This window comes from Sphaerodactylus townsendi, linkage group LG16 (genome assembly GCF_021028975.2).
Source record: "Sphaerodactylus townsendi isolate TG3544 linkage group LG16, MPM_Stown_v2.3, whole genome shotgun sequence".
Classification (NCBI taxonomy): Eukaryota; Metazoa; Chordata; class Lepidosauria; order Squamata; family Sphaerodactylidae; genus Sphaerodactylus; species Sphaerodactylus townsendi.
In genome coordinates, this window is record NC_059440.1 from 29,957,828 (window position 1) to 29,975,862 (window position 18,035).

Genomic DNA, 18,035 nt, shown 5'->3' on the forward strand with positions numbered 1-18,035 from the left:
CCATTGAATGTTGTAGGACTTACAGTAATAAGTGTTTTATAATTTTATCGTTAAAATAAAATATGCTTTCTTTCCTTTTACAACACCCACTGTGAGTCACAATTTAAACATAATAGACTAAAACTGAAACTTTTCTACAACTTTCAATTGTGGAATGAGCAATGATCGTTCTATGGAAAAGGGCTGCTTTAAAAAGTGTAGCAAATGTTTAATTTTTGAAAGGCAACCGGGGTGGGGGGGCGGGGGGAGCTCGCATCTATTCAGAAACTATATCCCCTCTTCTGGAAGAGATGTGTAATGGCCACTGATGTTTTGCAGTGACAAAACAGAGGGTGTTAGCATCACACTGTGTCAAACACGATAGTCAGAAAAAGGGAGACCTGGTTCAGCAGACATTTTATCCCACTGAACGATGAGGTATGTTTTACTCCGATTTAGCTACTCAAGGATCAGCTGCAAGATGGGGGTGCTGTTGTGCATGGGGTGACCATTTCCACACTTAATAAGGCATGTGGGGGGGGGGAGAGCAGGGAACAAGAGCGACTCCTCTTCCTGTGTTGATTCTAGGCGGCTAATCCAAGAAGAGAACTAGCAAAACGAGCTGACTTAAAATTTAAAAAACTTTAACTGAGCTTCTCCACCATACAGAACAATGCAGCAACACTGATGTAACTGGTTGTTACGGGTTTTTCAGGCTGTAGCTAACATGTAAATGTAGCCGTGAACAGGAAATGCAACAGATGGTCTCCCTGAGCCCCATTAAACCGCTAATTCATGCTTGCAACACTTTGTGGTGAGTTATGTCCCAAGTCCACCAAGATGCAGGATTCTCCCCATCCACTTCTCTTTCTAAAGAATTCAGTTCTAACAAGCAGGATAACACAGTAACTGGACTGCAATCTGTCGCTCGAAAGGTATAGCTGTCAGGCACAGTGATAGCAGCCCAGGAAAGTCTTGTCAAACTCTAATTAGCTTCCTCCGCAACCAGCTTCTTCCTCTCTGCTCAGCTCCATGGACCCCACTCCACCCTTACTGACCTAAACAAACTCCATCTTGAGGGTTGCGTTCGTGTTGTGTAATTTATCAAGTAAGAAGAAGAGTTTGGATTTATATCCCCCCTTTCTCTCCTGCAGGAGACTCAAAGGGGCTGACAATCTCCTTGCCCTTCCCCCCTCACCACAAACACCCTGTGAGGTAGGTGGGGCTGAGAGAGCTCCGAGAAGCTGTGACTAGCCCAAGGTCACCCAGCTGGCGCGTGTGGGAGTGCACAGGCTAATCTGAATTCCCCAGATAAGCCTCCACAGCTCAGGCAGCAGAGCTGGGAATCAAACCCGGTTCCTCCAGATTAGATACACGAGCTCTTAACCTCCTACGCCACTGCTGCTCCCAGTAACAGTTCTTTCTGGTTAGGGCTATGTGTCAAACTTATTATCCAGAAAAGGGAGGACCTGGTTCCACAGAAGTATTTAACAAGTATTTCACCTGTTACTCAGTGCTGGCTGGGCAAAGCAAAATGCACATATACAGGAAACTCTGAGCCTGATGGCAGCCAATTTGGTTCAATGGCTGAGGAAAATTTGCTGGCATTTTTGTCAAAGAAGATGGGGGGGGGGGGGAGGATTGCTTCTTGGACTTTTTGGCAAAGATAAAGGGTAAGAAGGAAGGGGAAAGTACATTAGCTTGCCAGCTAGAGAAATATACTGACTGACTATTGAATTGAACACTTTTTTATTTTTAGCTGGCTGGAAATGCCAGGCAGGGGGTGCTGAAATAGATGGTAGCCATTTTTCCCCCTGTTCCACTGTGAGGAATATGGCAAAAGGGTTAAATTGGTGAAAAGTGCTGTCTTTTCCATTTTGCCCAGATTGCTTCAAACTCACCCCATCAACATGCCAAGTTTTGCATTCTTCTTCTGAAAGAGTATTTTATGAAGTGCCTAATGTTATGCTGGGTGGAATTAAAAACAAAACAAATTTTCAAAAACAGTTACATGACATTTCTGAAAATGAGGAAATCCCTCCAAGCCTCACAGTTGATGCTTTCCACTAGTTTACCGCAGGCTTCTTTATCAACAACATTTTGTACATCTGCAACAATGACCACATCTTGAGACCCACCTCCTTTTTATGGACTCATGAGCTCGCTGATTTTATTATCTTTCAGGAGCCAGGCTGATAAGGTTATTCTCATTAGTAGTGTTTTTAAAATTGATTTATTAGGGATTTTCTAGGTGCTGTATTGGCCTTTGATTTTGCTTACATCACTTTGGTTTTTTTTTAAATCAAAAGGCAGCATATAGGGCATATCTATAGTAAACAAGTAAAATGCCCCTAGGGAAAAAAAGATATTTTCTTGGATACCGTACATTTCATGCTTGAAAACCAAATACTGAGATAGAAATAGACCCAAGTTTGTGCAGACAAACCCCACTGAACAAGTAGGGATTCGGCAGTGTATTGTGGATGAATATTCTGACCCTAGGATGTTATACCTGGTTAATCCAGGTATGCTGGTCATCCATATAAGATGCTATTAAAGTGGTATTCCTCTATATGCCAGCTGCTGGGAGGGTGTTCTCATCGCTGCTTCTGAAGAAGAAGAGAAGAGTTTTGGATTTATACCCCACCTTTCTCTCCTGCAAGGAGACTCCAGGTTGCTTACAAGCTCCTTTCTCTTCCTCTTCCCAAAACAGTCACCTGGTGAGGTAGGTGGGGCTCAGAGGTGTATCACAGAGAGAAGTCTGTTACACAGACACAGAAGTCTGATACACTCTGAAGATGCCAGCCGCAGATGCAGGCGAAACGTTAGGAACAAGATCCACCAGACCACGGCCACACAGCCCAGAAAACCCACAACAAGCAGTTGAATAAGAACATAACAAGCCAGCTGGCTCAGACCAGAGTCCATCTAGTCCAGCTCTCTGCTACTCGCAGTGGCCCACCAGGTGCCTTTGGGAGCTCACGTGCAGGAGGTGAAAGCAATGGCCTTAAGAACATAAGAAAGAGCCTGCTGGATCAGACCAGAGTCCATCTAGTCCAGCACTCTGCTACTCGCAGTGGCCCACCAGGTGCCATTGGGAGCTCACATGCAGGATGTGAAAGCAATGGCCTTCTGCTGCTCCCGAGCACCTGGTCTGTTAAGGCATTTGCAATCTCAGATCAAAGAGGATCAAGATTGGTAGCCATAGATCGACTTCTCCATAAATCTGTCCAAGCCCTTTTTAAAGCTATCCGGGTTAGTGGCCATCACCACCTCCTGTGGCAGCATATTCCAAACACCAATCACACGTTGCGTGAAGAAGTGTTTCCTTTTATTAGTCCTAATTCTTCCCCCCAGCATTTTCAATGGATGCCCCCTGGTTCTAGTATTGTGAGAAAGAGAGTAAAATGTCTCTCTGTCAACATTTTCTACCCCATGCGTAATTTTATAGACTTCAATCATATCCCCCCTCAGACGTCTCCTCTCCAAACTAAAGAGTCCCAAACGCTGCAGCCTCTCCTCATAAGGAAGGTGCTCCAGTCCCTCATTCATCCTCGTTGCCCTTCTCTGCACTTTTTCTATCTCTTCAATATCCTTTTTGAGATGTGGCGACCAGAGGTGGCGTGAAAGCCTTCGACAATACAAGCTAGATTTGAGTCTAGCACCTTAGAGACAAGTACTTCAGGGTATCAACTCCCTTTGCCAGACACCAGTGGAGTAGAAATGGGCGCCTTTTATTCTAGTCAGCTGGTGGGAGGGTGCTGTAAAGAATGCTTGTGAAGAATGCACAGGTGCCATGCATATTGTAAGCAGCTTGATAAGCGCGGGGAGGAAACGCTTGAGGAAGAAAATTAGCATCTGTGATGAGATGAGAATATTATGTCCCCATCTGACCCTGGGGAGGGGTTCATTGTTCAGAGCTTGTGAATGAACTCAAATTCAGCAACCTCCCATTGTAATTTCCCCTAGAAGATTCTTTGTTTGAGGATGGCCACTCTTAGATCAGCAATGGAATGATCTGGAACAGGGGTAGGGAACCTGCGGCTCTCCAGATGTTCAGGAACTACAATTCCCATCAGCCCCTACCAGCATGGCCAATTGGCCATGCTGGTAGGGGCTGATGAGTAGTTCCTGAACATCTGGAGAGCCGCAGGTTCCCTACCCCTGATCTGGAATATGACAATGTTCTCCCAAGTGGGTTTTTGAGTGTTGCCTTTTGTAATGTTGGGACTGGGCTGTTTGTCTGATGTAGAGATTGGAAGGGCGCTATTGTCATTTGATGACATATATAATGTTGGAAGACGAACAAGGAGCTACTGGACTTGAATGCATGCATTGTTTGACTGATTGATGTAAACCACCCTGGATCTTCCAGGGAAGGGTGGCAAATAAATCTAATGATCAACAAAATAAAAGTAATTGCTTTAATTTGAGTGACCAGAAGACTGAGGCAAGCAAAACCCTTAAGAGCAGATGTTTCACTAGAAATTCACCCATGAAGACTGAAAGAGCAAAACTCAGCATTCCTTTGGAGAAGATTGGGATACCCGTCAGCCAGATTTCTCCTTGTTTTGTTGAATTTGGGATTTTTGTTCTTAGCTTCCCTAACAACCATAAAAACCAAACATAATATAAAATCAAAGCATTGTGGTTGCAGCACGGACGGGTGGGTGGGTGAGGGTTGGCTTCTGTGCCCTTTCTTGTGGGTATTCTGAGGCATCAGGTTGGCCACTGTGGGTTTTAGATCAGGGGATCCCTGTTGGTCTCTTCTGATGTTAAAATGTACGTACAGGATTTTTTCCACCCAATCAGGGCCATCAATCTAGCTAGCCATGAAAATTAAAAAACATTAGAAAAGTACATCATGGAATCAGTTACAACAAAACTGGAAAATATCCATCAGCCATGAGAATGGCCGCTAAAACACAGGACAGTTCTGGAGGGAACACCAAACCAAACGACAGGAGGGGGCCTCTGAGTTTTCCAGTGGACGGAGTTCCGCAGCTTCTGTGTCATGTCCACAAAGGGTCTGTCTCAGGCTGACAACCCCGTCTAACACTTCATCAGGCTGCGGTATTTGAAGCTGAGTCTCAGGGGGTGACGGGGGGGGGGGGCATTCCTTAAAGCATCCGGATCCAAATCCGTATCAGGCTTCAAAGGACAGTTATCTGAGCCTCTCTTCAGTTGAGCCTGGGAACAGATTGGCAGCCGACCGGAACGATCTGGCCCCCCTTCCAAATGTCCCCCTCTGTTCCGTTTATCACCAGCCCCCAAACTGTGGGGCAGCTGAGCAGTTCCGCGTGGCGGGGTCATGTGGGCACCCTTAGTCTCTCCGCTGCTAGACCAGAGGCGGCCGGCCAGCCTGGGGGCGCAGCTGAGCGGCGCAGGTCTCGTGCGGGGGGGGGGGGGAATGCCCTCCGGGTCCCGCGGCCCTCTGCTGCCGAATGCCGGGGGTTCCCAACCCAGCCCTGGCCGGGCCAGCCCTGCGGGCACCCCAGAGACAGTCTAGCCGGGGAGGGAGGGAGGAGCCCTCCTGCCCAGCCTGCCCTCCCCGCCGGGCTGCCGACACCTGGCGGCCACAGGTCCCTCCCGCGGCGGCCAGCCTGACGGCCCCTGGCGCGTCCAACCGGGTGGAGCCGGAGGCGGGCTGACAGCCCCCGGCAGCCAATGGGCGGGGCAGGGGCGGGGGGCAGGTGCCTTCTTAATGGCCCGGCCTGAGCGGCGGCGGCGGCGGCGGCAGCACCGAGAGCAGCAGGGCAGCGGCGGCGATGGCGCAGCAGCGGTGGGTCCGCCTGTCCCTGGACAAGCCCCACAGCACCGCCTGCGTCCTGGGCACCGAGCTCGCCCTCGACGTCTCCGGGTAAGCCAGGCGCGCCGCCCGCTGACACACCTGCAAAGCGCGGGCGGGGGGGGAGGTTGGCTGGCTGGCTGGCTGGCTGGCTGGGGGTCGCGCTCTCTCCCCCCCCCCCGGGCTCCGAGGCGATGCCGTGGCGGGCTCAGAGCTGGGGGCGACCCCTCGGGCTGGCTCCTTGTCCCCGGGGTGTCCTCGCTCGCTGGGTAGCTTCGCTCCCGTCTTGACCGGCGCCCCCAGTCGTGCCAAGAAGCCCTCGGCCGGCTGCGAAGGGGCTGCCTGGGGCGCAGCAGAAAAGGCCGGACAGGCCAGGCACCCTCGGCTTGGGGGGAAGAAGTGGGCCCCTCCACGCCAGCCCCAAACCCAGGACACAACCACCCACACCGGGCCTTTGAGGCGGACCAGCCCCAGGAGTTCCCCAGACCCCTGCCCTGGCCCGAGAGGAGCCACGTAGTGGTTGGTGGAAAGAAGACGAGGAGAGGCTGTCGCGCATGTTTGTACACAGACCAGGTGTGGTTGGCAGAGGCTTTAGAGCAGGTGAGGGGGGTGTTGACACCTGGCTGGCCATGACCACTCACAGCAGGGGGGGTGGAGGGCGAGGGTGGCTTTTGCAGAATGAGGGCTGGGGTCGAGACCCCTGGAGCACCCACACCTCTGAACAAGGTCCCTTTTGTGTGAAGGAGGAAGGGGGGAGGGAGTCCTGTCAAGATAGCCACTCAAGCGGCCGTGTCAGAGTCCAGCCGTGTGGCCGGGGTTGCTTGCTGCAGCCAAGAGAGCACGGAGTCCGAGGGCACTTGGAAGACGAGTGACCTTAGTGCCCCAGACGCCAGGCAGGGCCTATCTGATAAAGTAGGTTGTGGCTTGGGTTGCCAATCTCCAGGGGGTGGCTGGAGATCTCCAGGCAACAGAGACCAATCCACCCGGAGAAAATGGCTGCGCTGGAAGGTAGACTCTGTGGCGACTGAAGCCCCTTCCTGCCACCTCCCAAAAGAAGCAGGTGTGTCTCCTCTGCTGCTCTGTTTGGGTCTGTGAATGAAGAATTCAGTCTTTGTTCCGCATGGAAGCCGCCTTGACCCCATTGGCAGAAGCAAGCCGCTGTTTTAAAGATAAGCAGTTAGTCTGTTTTATACAATGCGAAGAAAGAGCAGGGCACGATTGGAAATGAATGCGAACTCATCAGTTGAACTAGAGCAGGGGTAGGGAACCTTTAACACTCAAAGAGCCATTTGGACCCGATTTCCATGGGAAAAGAAAACACTTGGAGTTGCAAATAATTTTTGACATTTAAAATAAAGATAACACTGTATATATTGGGGTTTTTTACCTTTTACTCCGCTCATTCTGAGAAGTGCATGGATGCGTCCGCCCTGCTGCCTGCAGGGTGGGTAAGGATTGGGCCAGCGGCTCGGCCTCGCTGGCCGCCGGGAAAGCACCCGCCCCGCTCCAATGGGGCAGGCAAGAGGGAAAGCCCGTGGCGGGGCCCAGCCAGCCACGGGCAGTTGGTGCACCCGCCCTGCTGCCTGCAGGGCGGGCAAGGATGGGGCCAGTGGCTCGGCTCGAGGAGCCGCAGTGCAAGGACAGAAGAGCCGCATGCGGCTCTCGAGCCACAGGTTCCCTACCCCTGAACTACAGCTTTATTTGCTCTTGGGAAGGAGGAGTTCATTTGGACTCTCTGCCGCCTACAGAAGAGGGCTCAGGAGGGCACAGGGATGGAGCTGAAATTAGCAGCATAACATCAACATAAGGACTTGCTGGGCATCAGCCAGGCAAGGTACTGCCAGCTAAGCCAGGTGAGCTGTGGTTTGTGGCCAGTGGTGGGATCCAAAAGTTTTAGTAACAGGTTCCCATGGTGGTGGGATTCAAACTGTGGCGTAGCGCCAATGGGGCTGGGCGGGGCACGATGGGGGCGTGGCTGGGCATTCTGGGGGCGTGGCATTCCTGGGCGGGGCTGTGGCAAGGACGCAGCCGCTGTGCTGGTCCTTGGGCAGGAAACGAATGCACACAGGCGCAGGCTGCCACGCACGCTGGCGCACCTCCTGCTAGACTGCTTCCAGTTCTGCGCGCTGCTGCTGAGATGTGGGGCGTAACTAAGGCAAAAACCATGTGGCAAAATCACCAATTAGTAACCCCCTCTCGGCACACACAAATAATTAGTAACCTACTCTCGGGAACCTGTGAGAACCTGCTGGATCCCACCTCTGTTTGTGGCCCTCACTGAGAAAGGGCCCAGTGGGAAAACACAGACATTCACTGAATGTGGCTCCTTCCACAGGTAAGCTGGAAGTTTTTGACAGGGCTTTGTCCTGCCACACAGTGCGGAGAACCGTGCCACAGATCTGCGCCCGATCAGCTCTCAGGGGAGACAGGGAAGGGGCACAGTTTCCCTTGCTATTTGGCTTGACAAAGCAGGTGGCTGGTTTTGGAGGGGGTTGGGTTATCTACATGGGCCTCAGAGTCACCTGCTGGTTTTTGTGCTGATGATACAACTGTTAAAGTCTGGCTACGGTTTTTTGGAATGGGTAGATAATAACTTTAGGCACTTCAAAACTCCCCTTCCGTGCTGGACACAGGTACTAGACAAAGGTGTGCATTATTGCCACTCCTTTCCCTTCCAAACCCTGTGGTCATGGGAAGGCAAAAACTCCGGGGTAGCAGCAACTGTGCCCGTCCTTGCTATGAAACATGTTGTGGTTTCAGGACCACAGGAGTAGGAACAGCTGAACCAGCAGGCCAGACTAAAGAGGGAGAAGTGTCTGGGCTTGGCATTATGTTAACTCATGACATAGGTACAGTGAGGAGCTAGCTTTTCCCCTGCTTGGCTCCCAGGCAGCTAAAACCATTGTCCTGCCCGTCAACCAGCAAGACAATCCCCCTTTGTCAATAGTGCTTTCAAAGGCCTGGTGTTTCTCTTGCTGTTCACAGAAATGGGGGAAACCAAATGTTTCAGCTCTGCTTGCTTGGCAGCTTTTTGCTTCCTGGGCCAGCTTCTGACAACTCCAGACCAGACGCAAGTGTCGCGTGTCCTACTGAATCGATTCAGAAGGAGGCACTTCTGCATTCCAGCCCTAAACCACAAAATCCTTGCTGGAGTCTTGCCTTACCAGGCAAACCTTCTGAAAACAGCAACTTGCAAATTGTAGATATCGGAGGGCTGCACTGGACCCGGGAGGAGCCATCCAGTCCCAGATCCCGCCCAGAAAGCAGAACGCCCCTCCCACCCGATCAGCCCCTCAAAGGCCATCCCTTGCAAGCCATACTGTGGAAAGCATGGAGATGCCAGCCCAGCAGATAGCTCCATATCAGACGGCCATTTCAGTCGAGCCAGCCTGCACAGTCTAGTGGCTCATGTCTATGGAAAAGGTAGACCCAAACTGAACCAGAAGGCAAGTGTTCCCTCCTTTAATACTATGGCTATCACTTGATGGCCCAAGGAGGTCGTAGCAAAGATAGGAAATCCAAGGCAATTCTGTGCATGCTTACATGGGGAGAAAATCCACCAAAGAGCGCCCTCCTAACCAGAGCCTTCTACGCCTCTTAAATTCAAGAGCCTAAATCTGCTTTGATATAATGCAGCCAATCATTAGAAGGCTGTTTCTTAGCCAAGGTTATTTCTGAAGATGGCAGAACTGGGTACAGTTTGCATATGATGAAGCAACTGAAATATTATTGTTTTTCTGTCGCAGGTCAGCCCCTGTGGGTGCCACATCCTTCGATGTCTGGGGGACAGCAGGAGTCAACCGGTATATTGTCCACAATGGAGAAACTTTGAAGATACCTTCCTGTGTGCCCAGGTGGCCCTTGAAGACCAACATAGAGGCCATAATAACCATGGATGCCCGGAGCACCAAAGTCAACAGTGACAAGGTAAGCAATACCGCAGTGGAGGGCGGAAAGGAGAGACGCTGCAGGCTACAAGCTTGAAAAGACATCTCTACCCCATGAACATAGTGTAAACCTATCATTAGATGTACTTAAATGTGATCCGGCAAGGCTAGGTTTATTGTTAGCTGATTATTGAAACTGACCTCTGCTATTTGGTTTCTTGGCAGGTCAGAATTTCATACTACAAGGATAACGGGAAGGGGCCAATGGCCCAGGCTCTGCTCTACCTCACCTGCGTAGGTAAGGCTACTAAAATTAAGCAGGGAAGCTTAAAACAAATTGAGGTGCCTAGAGACGGATGTACCTGCTTCTGGCATGTACCTGTCCAATCAGATCACAGACCTTACAACAAATACAGAGGATTTTCTTTACTTTGTTGTTCTGCAGAGATCTCCTTGGATGTCGATACGAGCCGCTCAGGGATTGTGAACAGGAGAGCTAAAGACAAGGTAGAAAATATTTATTCGTGGATTTGTTTTAAATTCCCCCTTCTCCTATTTTTGCTTCCCTTTCCCCTTCTTCCTGCTTCCCAACTCCCTTTTTAAAAATTTTCTTCTGTTATTGAACTGAATATGGATTTGGGTGCTGTGTGGTTTCCGGGCTGTATGGCCGTGTTCTAGTGTGGATTCTCTCACGTAAAAGCGTACTTTCTAGGCGGTTATAGATGCGGTGAGCCTGTGGTGTTTTTGAAAGTCCTTTTGGCTGCAAGAAATGATGGGATAGTACCTGTGTCTCTGCAGCGTAGAAGAAAGGTTAGAGAACACAGTAAGTGTGCTTTCCTGAGCTGTAGTTTTTCCAATCTCCGTGTGTCTTGGAACAATTTCTCCCCGTAGAGATGTTCAATGTATTGTCGAAGGCTTTCACGGCTGGAATCACTTGGGTGCTGTGTGGTTTCTGGGCTGTATGGCCGTGTTCACGGAAACCACCAGCACCCAAGTGATTCTGGCCGTGAAAGCCTTCGACAATACACTGAATATGGATTTATTATGAGGCTGGGTTCCATCAAGTCAGAATGATGCAAAACTTAACTGTCCAACTGTTTCATTTTGTATTATGTTTTCTACTTCCTGTCTTACAAAGGCAAAATTGCCCTGAGCCCAAAAGGGGAAGGGTGGTACAGAAATCTCATAATAAAATAAAAATAAATGATGTCTATCACTGTTTTCTCCACTAAAGGCACTCAAGATGGCTGAGGCATTTATTTACACAGGAGCCCTTGTCTGCTCTCTTTCTGACCGCAGGGGCAGTGGTGGATTGCCCTGAGGTTGCAGCTCAGTTTCATCAGCTGAGGGTATATTTGTACGGCTGTGTGATAAACAGGGGAATGTCACCTTGTGCTGGTGCTTCCCTGCATACATGCTGGAGTGAGCTCAGCCAGGTAGATTTATGCTGATGAAAGAAAACAAATTTGCATATTTCTTCTTCAAAGCGGCAGAAACCATCTTTGTCTTTAGCCACTGCAAGAGTGAGGGGCACATTTTTTCATGACCCCCATCCCTACATCCAAATGTGATGGGCTGAGGCTGTGTGGAAAAAGCCCTATTCCAGCTAAGGGGGCAGGTGTGGGGTTCCACATCTTGGTGCTGGCAAGACCTGCCATTGATTTCTGCCTCTGCAGAAAAATTGGACGTGGGGCCCGGAAGGCAAAGGAGCCATCCTCTTGGTCAACTGTGACAGAGATTGCCCTGGAGCAAAGGGCATGGACAACCAGGACCTGAAAGTGGAATCGTACACAGGTTCGTGTGCGACTCGGGCCAGGTGGCCGCTTTCTGGCTAGAGGGTGGAGATCAGCGAACAATCCTGTTGGGGAGTTTCCACAATATACAGATTTCCTGCTTTGTGAATTTTGCACCTCCAACTTGTATGTCTTGAATGCTGCACACAGACCTTCTCCAACTGTATGTGTGTGCACATGCGCACAGTCCCAAATGCTAATTTTAACTGCTTGGGTGTGGGGGCCAGGCAAAAGGGAATTTTAAAGCAAAAGTTTTCTGCTCTGCCCACTGAAGCTGTCCTTTCCTTCCTCTCTTCAGACCTCAAGGATATGTCCCAAATGATTGTGACTGCTTACGGACCTGCAACCATTTTTGATGACTACCAGCTGGTCCTTCACGTTTCCGCCTCCGACCATGACAAAGTGCAGGTCTTCCACGCGAAGGGTGAGGGTCGGCCGCCACCGCATTGAGCTCCCACGCCTCGTCAATTAATCAGTTGATTTCCTGCTTTTCTCCCCAGTGGGGCCCTGATGTGGTTCACAGCGTTTCTCTCCCCTCTGTTTCCCCCTCACAACTAGGTTAAGCTGAGGGGGTGTGGCTGGCCAGAGCTTCTGTGGCAGAGTGGGGGTTCGAACCCAGCTCTCCCAGATACTAGGCTGAAGCTTTAACCACTCTACCACACCAGTGTGTTCAGTTATTTATCCTATTAACTTAGTTCTTTGTTTGTTTTTCACCCTTCCTTCATGGGGTTCAGTGAAGCTAATGTATTTTTACCCTCACAACAACTCTGTCGAGTTGGGTGGGATGAGAGGGAGTCGCAGCCACTGAGCTATATGGAGGTTTGGGGTGTGTGTGTGTCTCCCTATCCCAGAGGCGAATCGGAGGGGGGATGGTGCCCAGAGACAACTCCTTCTCCAGGCGTGCCCCCGAGCCCCACCTCCAGCCTCCATGCTTTCAAAAGCCTGCACGGAGGCGGGGGGTGAGAGGGTTTGGTGGCGGTTGCCAAGGACATGGATGACTCCATGTCCCTATAGGTGGTAACGCCTCTGCCCTATCCAACACTCACTGCTCTGCACCCCAGGGGCTCTTGTGAGGGCAAATCCACGCAAGGAGAGAAGGTCGCTAGGTCAGGAGGAGCTGGTGATGAGCCCAGCGCCCTGTCCTCTTTCCTCCTGCTGTCGTTCCAAACAGCAGCATCCTAAGTGGGCGGTACAAGGGTTCACAGGCGTACATTTGGATTCCCTGCTCAGGAAGGGCCTTGCTGGTTCTAGCCCATCTAGCGATAGATCAGGCCCCTCTCTTGTTCGTTGTTCACAGCCAATCAGCAGCCACTGGAGGCTGGGCGTGAAGGTGGCAGCCTTCCTGAATCCCCCCCCCCTCCTCCTGAATGTCTGGTGTTGAGAGGCATATTGCTTCTGAACAAAGAAGTTCTCTGTAGCCATTACTCCTAGAAACAGTTGATAGACCAGCCTGATGAATTTGCCCGATCCTCTAATTTAAAACCATCTAAACTTGTGGCCATCACCACGTTCTGTGGTTGCGACTTGTGTCAGTCGGTGATGCATGTATGAACGTTTGAGCTGATGGTTTGCCTTCCAACAAAAAAGGGAAAACACCTGGTCTGAGTAAACCCATCCTCTTTTGCTTGGTTCGCAGGGGGAAAGCAGCTGCAGCATTACAACCACGTTTTGGGATCAGGAAAGCACTCCTACGTGGTGGAATGTGACGGCTTCCAAGAGAATATCTTCTACGTGGAAGGACTGGCCTTTCCAGATGTCAACTTCTCAGGGCTGGTGTCCTTCCATGTCACGTTGCTGGAGAAGCCGTCTGAGGTATGGGGACAGGGGCCAAGGAGCACGTGGGCCTTGTGGTGTCAGATTCACAAGTGTAAAGCTTTGACGAGGGAGATGGGAGGGAGAATTCTGGTGGGGCCATTCTGCAGCACCAGTCTGGGTGTGGTGGGCTTGTCCATTTTAATTCTGATGGAGATAAAAGGTGGAGACAGACTTGTACAAAGCCAGGTTGTGATGGTGGTGCGGTCTAGGGAAAAAACGGGGTCCTGCTGATTGAGTTACCCATCCCAGTCCTTTGGGGCAGAGGCGTTCCAGGGGTAAATGGCGCCCAGAGACAAATTGTCTCCAGGATGCCCCCCAGCCTCTGCCCCCCGCCCCCTGCTCTGCCCCTGATGCCCCCAGGCTCCATCCCCACTGTCCTCAACCCCACTCATGTCACCATGGACATGGGCAAGGTCTAGGGTGCCCACCTCCCCCCCAGACTTCACCTGCCGGCTGGGGGATTGAGGGTGCTTGGAGGTGGCAGGAAGTCCTGCTGCCTCATCCTTTTTGCGTGCTTCGGATGGGGTCGAGGCACACGAAAACAACAAAACAGCAGGACTTCCTAGTCACGTGGGGGGCTGGTTTTGCACCCCCCCATGTGACCAGAAGAGTGGCACCCGGGGACAAGGGGTACCCCTTGTCCCTAGGCAGATACGCCACTGTTTGAGGGCTTTGCCTGTCGAAAACTTATATCCTGAAAAACGTCTTGGTTTCTAAAGGGCCAAGAGACTCCAATCTACCTGTTCTACCGAAGGCCAACTCAGCTGCCCTCTGAAACAATCCCAGCTGGGCAGTGACTCAAATGCAGCTTGCCTGCGAAGCCCAGAGTTGTGTCCATAAGGCTAAGGAGTCTCTTCCATTGGTCATCTTAGGACGGAAGCTGCCTTCAAAGGACTTGGGCGGTCAGTCCCCTTCTGCTTCTTGGCACCCTTCTCAGACCTTTTATGTCTTTTCTTCCTGCTACAGGAGATGCCGGATGTTCCCATCTTTAATGACACTGTGGTTTTCCGGGTGGCTCCATGGATCATGACCCCTAATACTTTGCAGCCGATCGCCGTGTATATCTGCAGGTAAGAGGGTCGTGTTCAAACAGTTGTGTATGTTGTGCTTAGAATTCTGAGTAGCATCCCCCAGATTCTGGGGCCAGCATCTTCTGACTGATGGCCTCCGGAGGGGGATATGCCCGAGGCAGGGTCAGTTTTAATCGAAGGGTGCCAGTGTAGCAATGTGTGCTCCAAAAGCTGCTCCTTCTGGTCACCTGTGAGAGTTCAAGAGACACTGAACCGCACCCCGCTGAGAAAGGCAAAGGGTCTGGGGTCTGGCTGGATGATCAGTTGTAGTAACGTTTGAGACTTTTTTGCATTCCCAACTTTGCTAGAGAGTGGTCCTTTCCACACGGATCATGTAAAACATTTTCAACTCCCACTTTACCACAACGCTTGTTTGCACTCATCCCCTCAAAACGATCAATGGCCTCCATTACTGTTTTTCCCCCTTTAAAAAAAAAAGTAATTGTTGAATTGATGCTTTTATGCTTCCCAGTTTCATGCCACAATTCTTTATACCTTGTATAATTGACACTTCAAAGATTACCCCCACCCCCAAGTAACACCCCTCCCCCCAAAAAATTATGGCAATGAGCAGGCAAGGGGGAATGGAGGCAGCTCGGTGATGTAATACGTCCCTGCATGGCCTCTGTTTGGCAGAGGCCCATTTGTTGGTGGGATCCAGCAGGTTCTCACAGGTTCCCAGGAGTAGGTTACTAATTATTTGTGCGTGCCGAGAGGGGGTTACTAATTGGTGATTTTGCCATGTGATTTTTGCCTTAGTTACGCCCCTCTTCTCAGCAGTAGCACGCAGAACTTGAAGCAGTCTAGCAGGAGGTGCACCGGCGTGCACGGCAGCCTGCGCCTGCGTGCATTCGTTTCCTGCCCAAAGACCAGCGCAGTGGCTGCAGCCTTGCCACAGCCCCGCCCAGGAATGGCTGGCCACTGGAATGCCTGGCCACGCCCCCATCATGCCCTGCCCAGCCCCATTGGCGCTACGCCACAGTTTGAATCCCACCACCATGGGAACCTGTTACTAAAATTTTTGGATCCCACCACTGGGCCCATTTGTTGGTGGTCCCCGGCCCCTCGATGATGCGGCTGGCCTCCACTCAGGCCAGGGCCTTTACGGCCCTGGCCCCTGTCTGGTGGAACACTCTACTGCCAGCTGTCCAGGCCCTGCAGGATCTCGGTGAGTTCCGCAGGGCCTGTAACACTGAGTTGTCCACTGGGCTTTTGGGGGGGCTGGCCGCTGATGTGCGCCCCCTCCTTTTGCTCTCCTTCTGTTGCCCTTTACCTCCTGGGCCCCTTAATATATATGGGGCCCCCACTCCCTTTCCTTTCTGGGAGGGTTTTTAATGAAGATTTTAAGCTGAATGCCAACATTTTTGTATAGTATGCTGCCAACATTTTGGATGCCAACATTTTGTATAGTATGCCTTTATTATGTGTGACTGTATTTGTTTATATGCTCCATTAGTGTTGGTTTAATCTATGTTGTTCACCACCCAGAGCCCTTCGGGGAGGGGCGGTATATAAATTTGATAATAAATAAATAAAATAAAATGGTGCTGAGGGAAAAAAAATCTGGGGAGGGCCCAGAGGCGTGGAAAACATAGTAAACAGACTGCACAGCAAGTGAAGCCTTTTTGAAAACATTTCAAACCAAATAATCATTTTAAAAGGGAATTCATTTAAAATGTTCTGAGGCTGGAAATAAAAACGTTTTCAGGATGTCAGGGGGAAAACCAATGGGGATATTCCCTTCTGTTTGACTGGCTCCAATCTTCTTGCTTTCTCATTTTGATTTCCAGTGTTAAGTTCAATGATGACTTCGTAGCCGCCGTGAGCAAACTCACTGTGAAGGCTGGCTGCAAACTGATCATCTGCCCAGAACAGGAAAATCGTCAGGACCGCTGGATTCAGGTACGTAGGGAGATAAACTCTGAGCTACAGATGATGCCAAAGGGAGAAATGAACCAACAGCAAACCTTCCCAAATAATATGTAGGTAGAAGGAGGACAGTTGCTGGTGGTGCTTGCATACCCCAGTCAATATGAGCTCTGGCCATTTGTCACAACCATTTGTCACAACTCCTGAAGTGGGTAACCGTTTAAAGTTTTCATCTTAGAAAGTTACCTCAATGGTCTGTGTACGTGTGTGGGGAAAACATACTTGAAACACATTTCCAGTGGTATAATAGATTTCCCTTTGGTGATGTATGGGTCTAGTTTCATGTTATGTGTTTCCTGAGCCAGGTCTTAACAACAGATATGCTCTGAGTCAGGTCATAACAACAGGTAGTCCCAATACTTCTCAGGATCGGGACTACAACCTGAAATGAGACAAAAAGACATACATGGTATCCCTTAGTGCCAGGGGTGGCCAACCTATGGCATTCCAGATGTTCATGGACTACAATTCCCATCATCCCCTGCTGCCTGCCAGTGGAGTGGAGTGATACTGAGATTTTTGTTCCCAAGTTTTGCTCCCAATTGGCCGTGCTGGCAGGGACTGATGGGAATTGTAGTCCATGAACATCTGGAGCACCATAGGTTGGCCATCCCTGCATAGTCTATTTTTGAGATTAAAAGATAATTTTAATGCAAATTTTTAAATGCAAAAGATAATGCAATTTCTGAGTTCCCCATAAAAGTGTTTTCAGAACTATTAGATAGGCTCATACTATCCACATCTGAGAGATTCAGGGGAGGCGATCTTAAATAGCCCCAAGTATGAGCAACTCACGTAACGCTGCTGAAACCAATTAGTTCGTCTCCTCAGTTACACGAGTGTTTCTGAATTTAGAATATGCTCTCCCATAGCAGTGCTGCAAATCAGCAATCAGCTTTGTACGATTTATTTCCAGACAACTTTCCAACGATTCACAGCCATCTTTCCAAGGACAGTTTGAGACAGTAGCCAGGTTGGTCTGTACTAGAACACCTGGATTTGAGTCCATGAGCACCTGAAAGACTGCTAAGAGTTTCAGGGTAGGAGCTTTCGAGAGGCATGGATAGGAATGGAGATCTCTGATGAGAAATTACAGCATGAGATTGCTGAACTTGAGTTAATTCAGAAGGAACATGGGATTGTTATCACACTACAGGTGCTTATCTTTTGCCCTCAAGCATTTCCTCTCTGCTCCTATCAAGCTGCTTACAATATTCACAGAACCTCTGCATCCTTCACAAACATTCCTTGCAGCACCCCTCCCACCTTCTGACTGAGATAAAAAGACTCCAGAGATCTCCATCCGTGCTCCTGCCTGATGAAGGAAGTTTTAGCTCTCAAAAGCTTGAGCCCGGAAACTTTTGTTGACCTCTGAATCTTTCCAAAGGTGTGATGGTTATCACTTGCTGAAATGACAAAAAGGCATTTTCAGGGTTGCTTTGTCCAGTCGTATAGCAACGGCCATCATCAGTCTGGGATGGTTTTTTCAAGTTGGAAAAATGTGGGGGGAATGGGGCTCCCCAAATACCAGGGTTCCAATTTAGGGACCTCCCTGGGAAAAAAACCTTTTATGTATACTGAGGCACTTAAATTTTTGCAAAACCAGTCTGATGCTTGAATGGATCCCTCCATAGAAGATGGGTGCCATGAGGCTCTGAGATGGAGTTGAGTTTTGGGGTGTTTCAGGACAGACTTGTCCCAGTGGTTTGAAATTTGTGGGTACCTGAGACTGATGCTGCTGTGCTCACCTCTTGGCACGGGGCACTAAGGAGCT

General features: G+C 50.2%; 1 protein-coding gene across 2 annotated transcripts in view; it reads left to right on the top strand.

The window, feature by feature from the left end:
- The first annotated feature begins 389 nt into the window (after window positions 1-389).
- LOC125445985 (protein-arginine deiminase type-3-like) overlaps window positions 390-18,035 on the top strand; it is a 29,170-nt gene continuing 11,524 nt past the window's right edge. Inside the window, exons 1-9 of one of the 2 annotated variants that reach the window (XM_048519445.1) lie at window positions 390-417; window positions 9,514-9,694; window positions 9,880-9,952; window positions 10,100-10,161; window positions 11,331-11,448; window positions 11,746-11,871; window positions 13,084-13,259; window positions 14,229-14,332; window positions 16,123-16,234. In XM_048519445.1, coding sequence (XP_048375402.1) covers window positions 413-417; window positions 9,514-9,694; window positions 9,880-9,952; window positions 10,100-10,161; window positions 11,331-11,448; window positions 11,746-11,871; window positions 13,084-13,259; window positions 14,229-14,332; window positions 16,123-16,234 — 957 coding nt within the window. In that variant the 5' untranslated portion in view covers window positions 390-412. Of the gene's footprint in view, window positions 418-5,727; window positions 5,840-9,513; window positions 9,695-9,879; window positions 9,953-10,099; window positions 10,162-11,330; window positions 11,449-11,745; window positions 11,872-13,083; window positions 13,260-14,228; window positions 14,333-16,122; window positions 16,235-18,035 lie in introns of those variants that run through there. The other variant, XM_048519444.1, reaches the window with a different exon arrangement.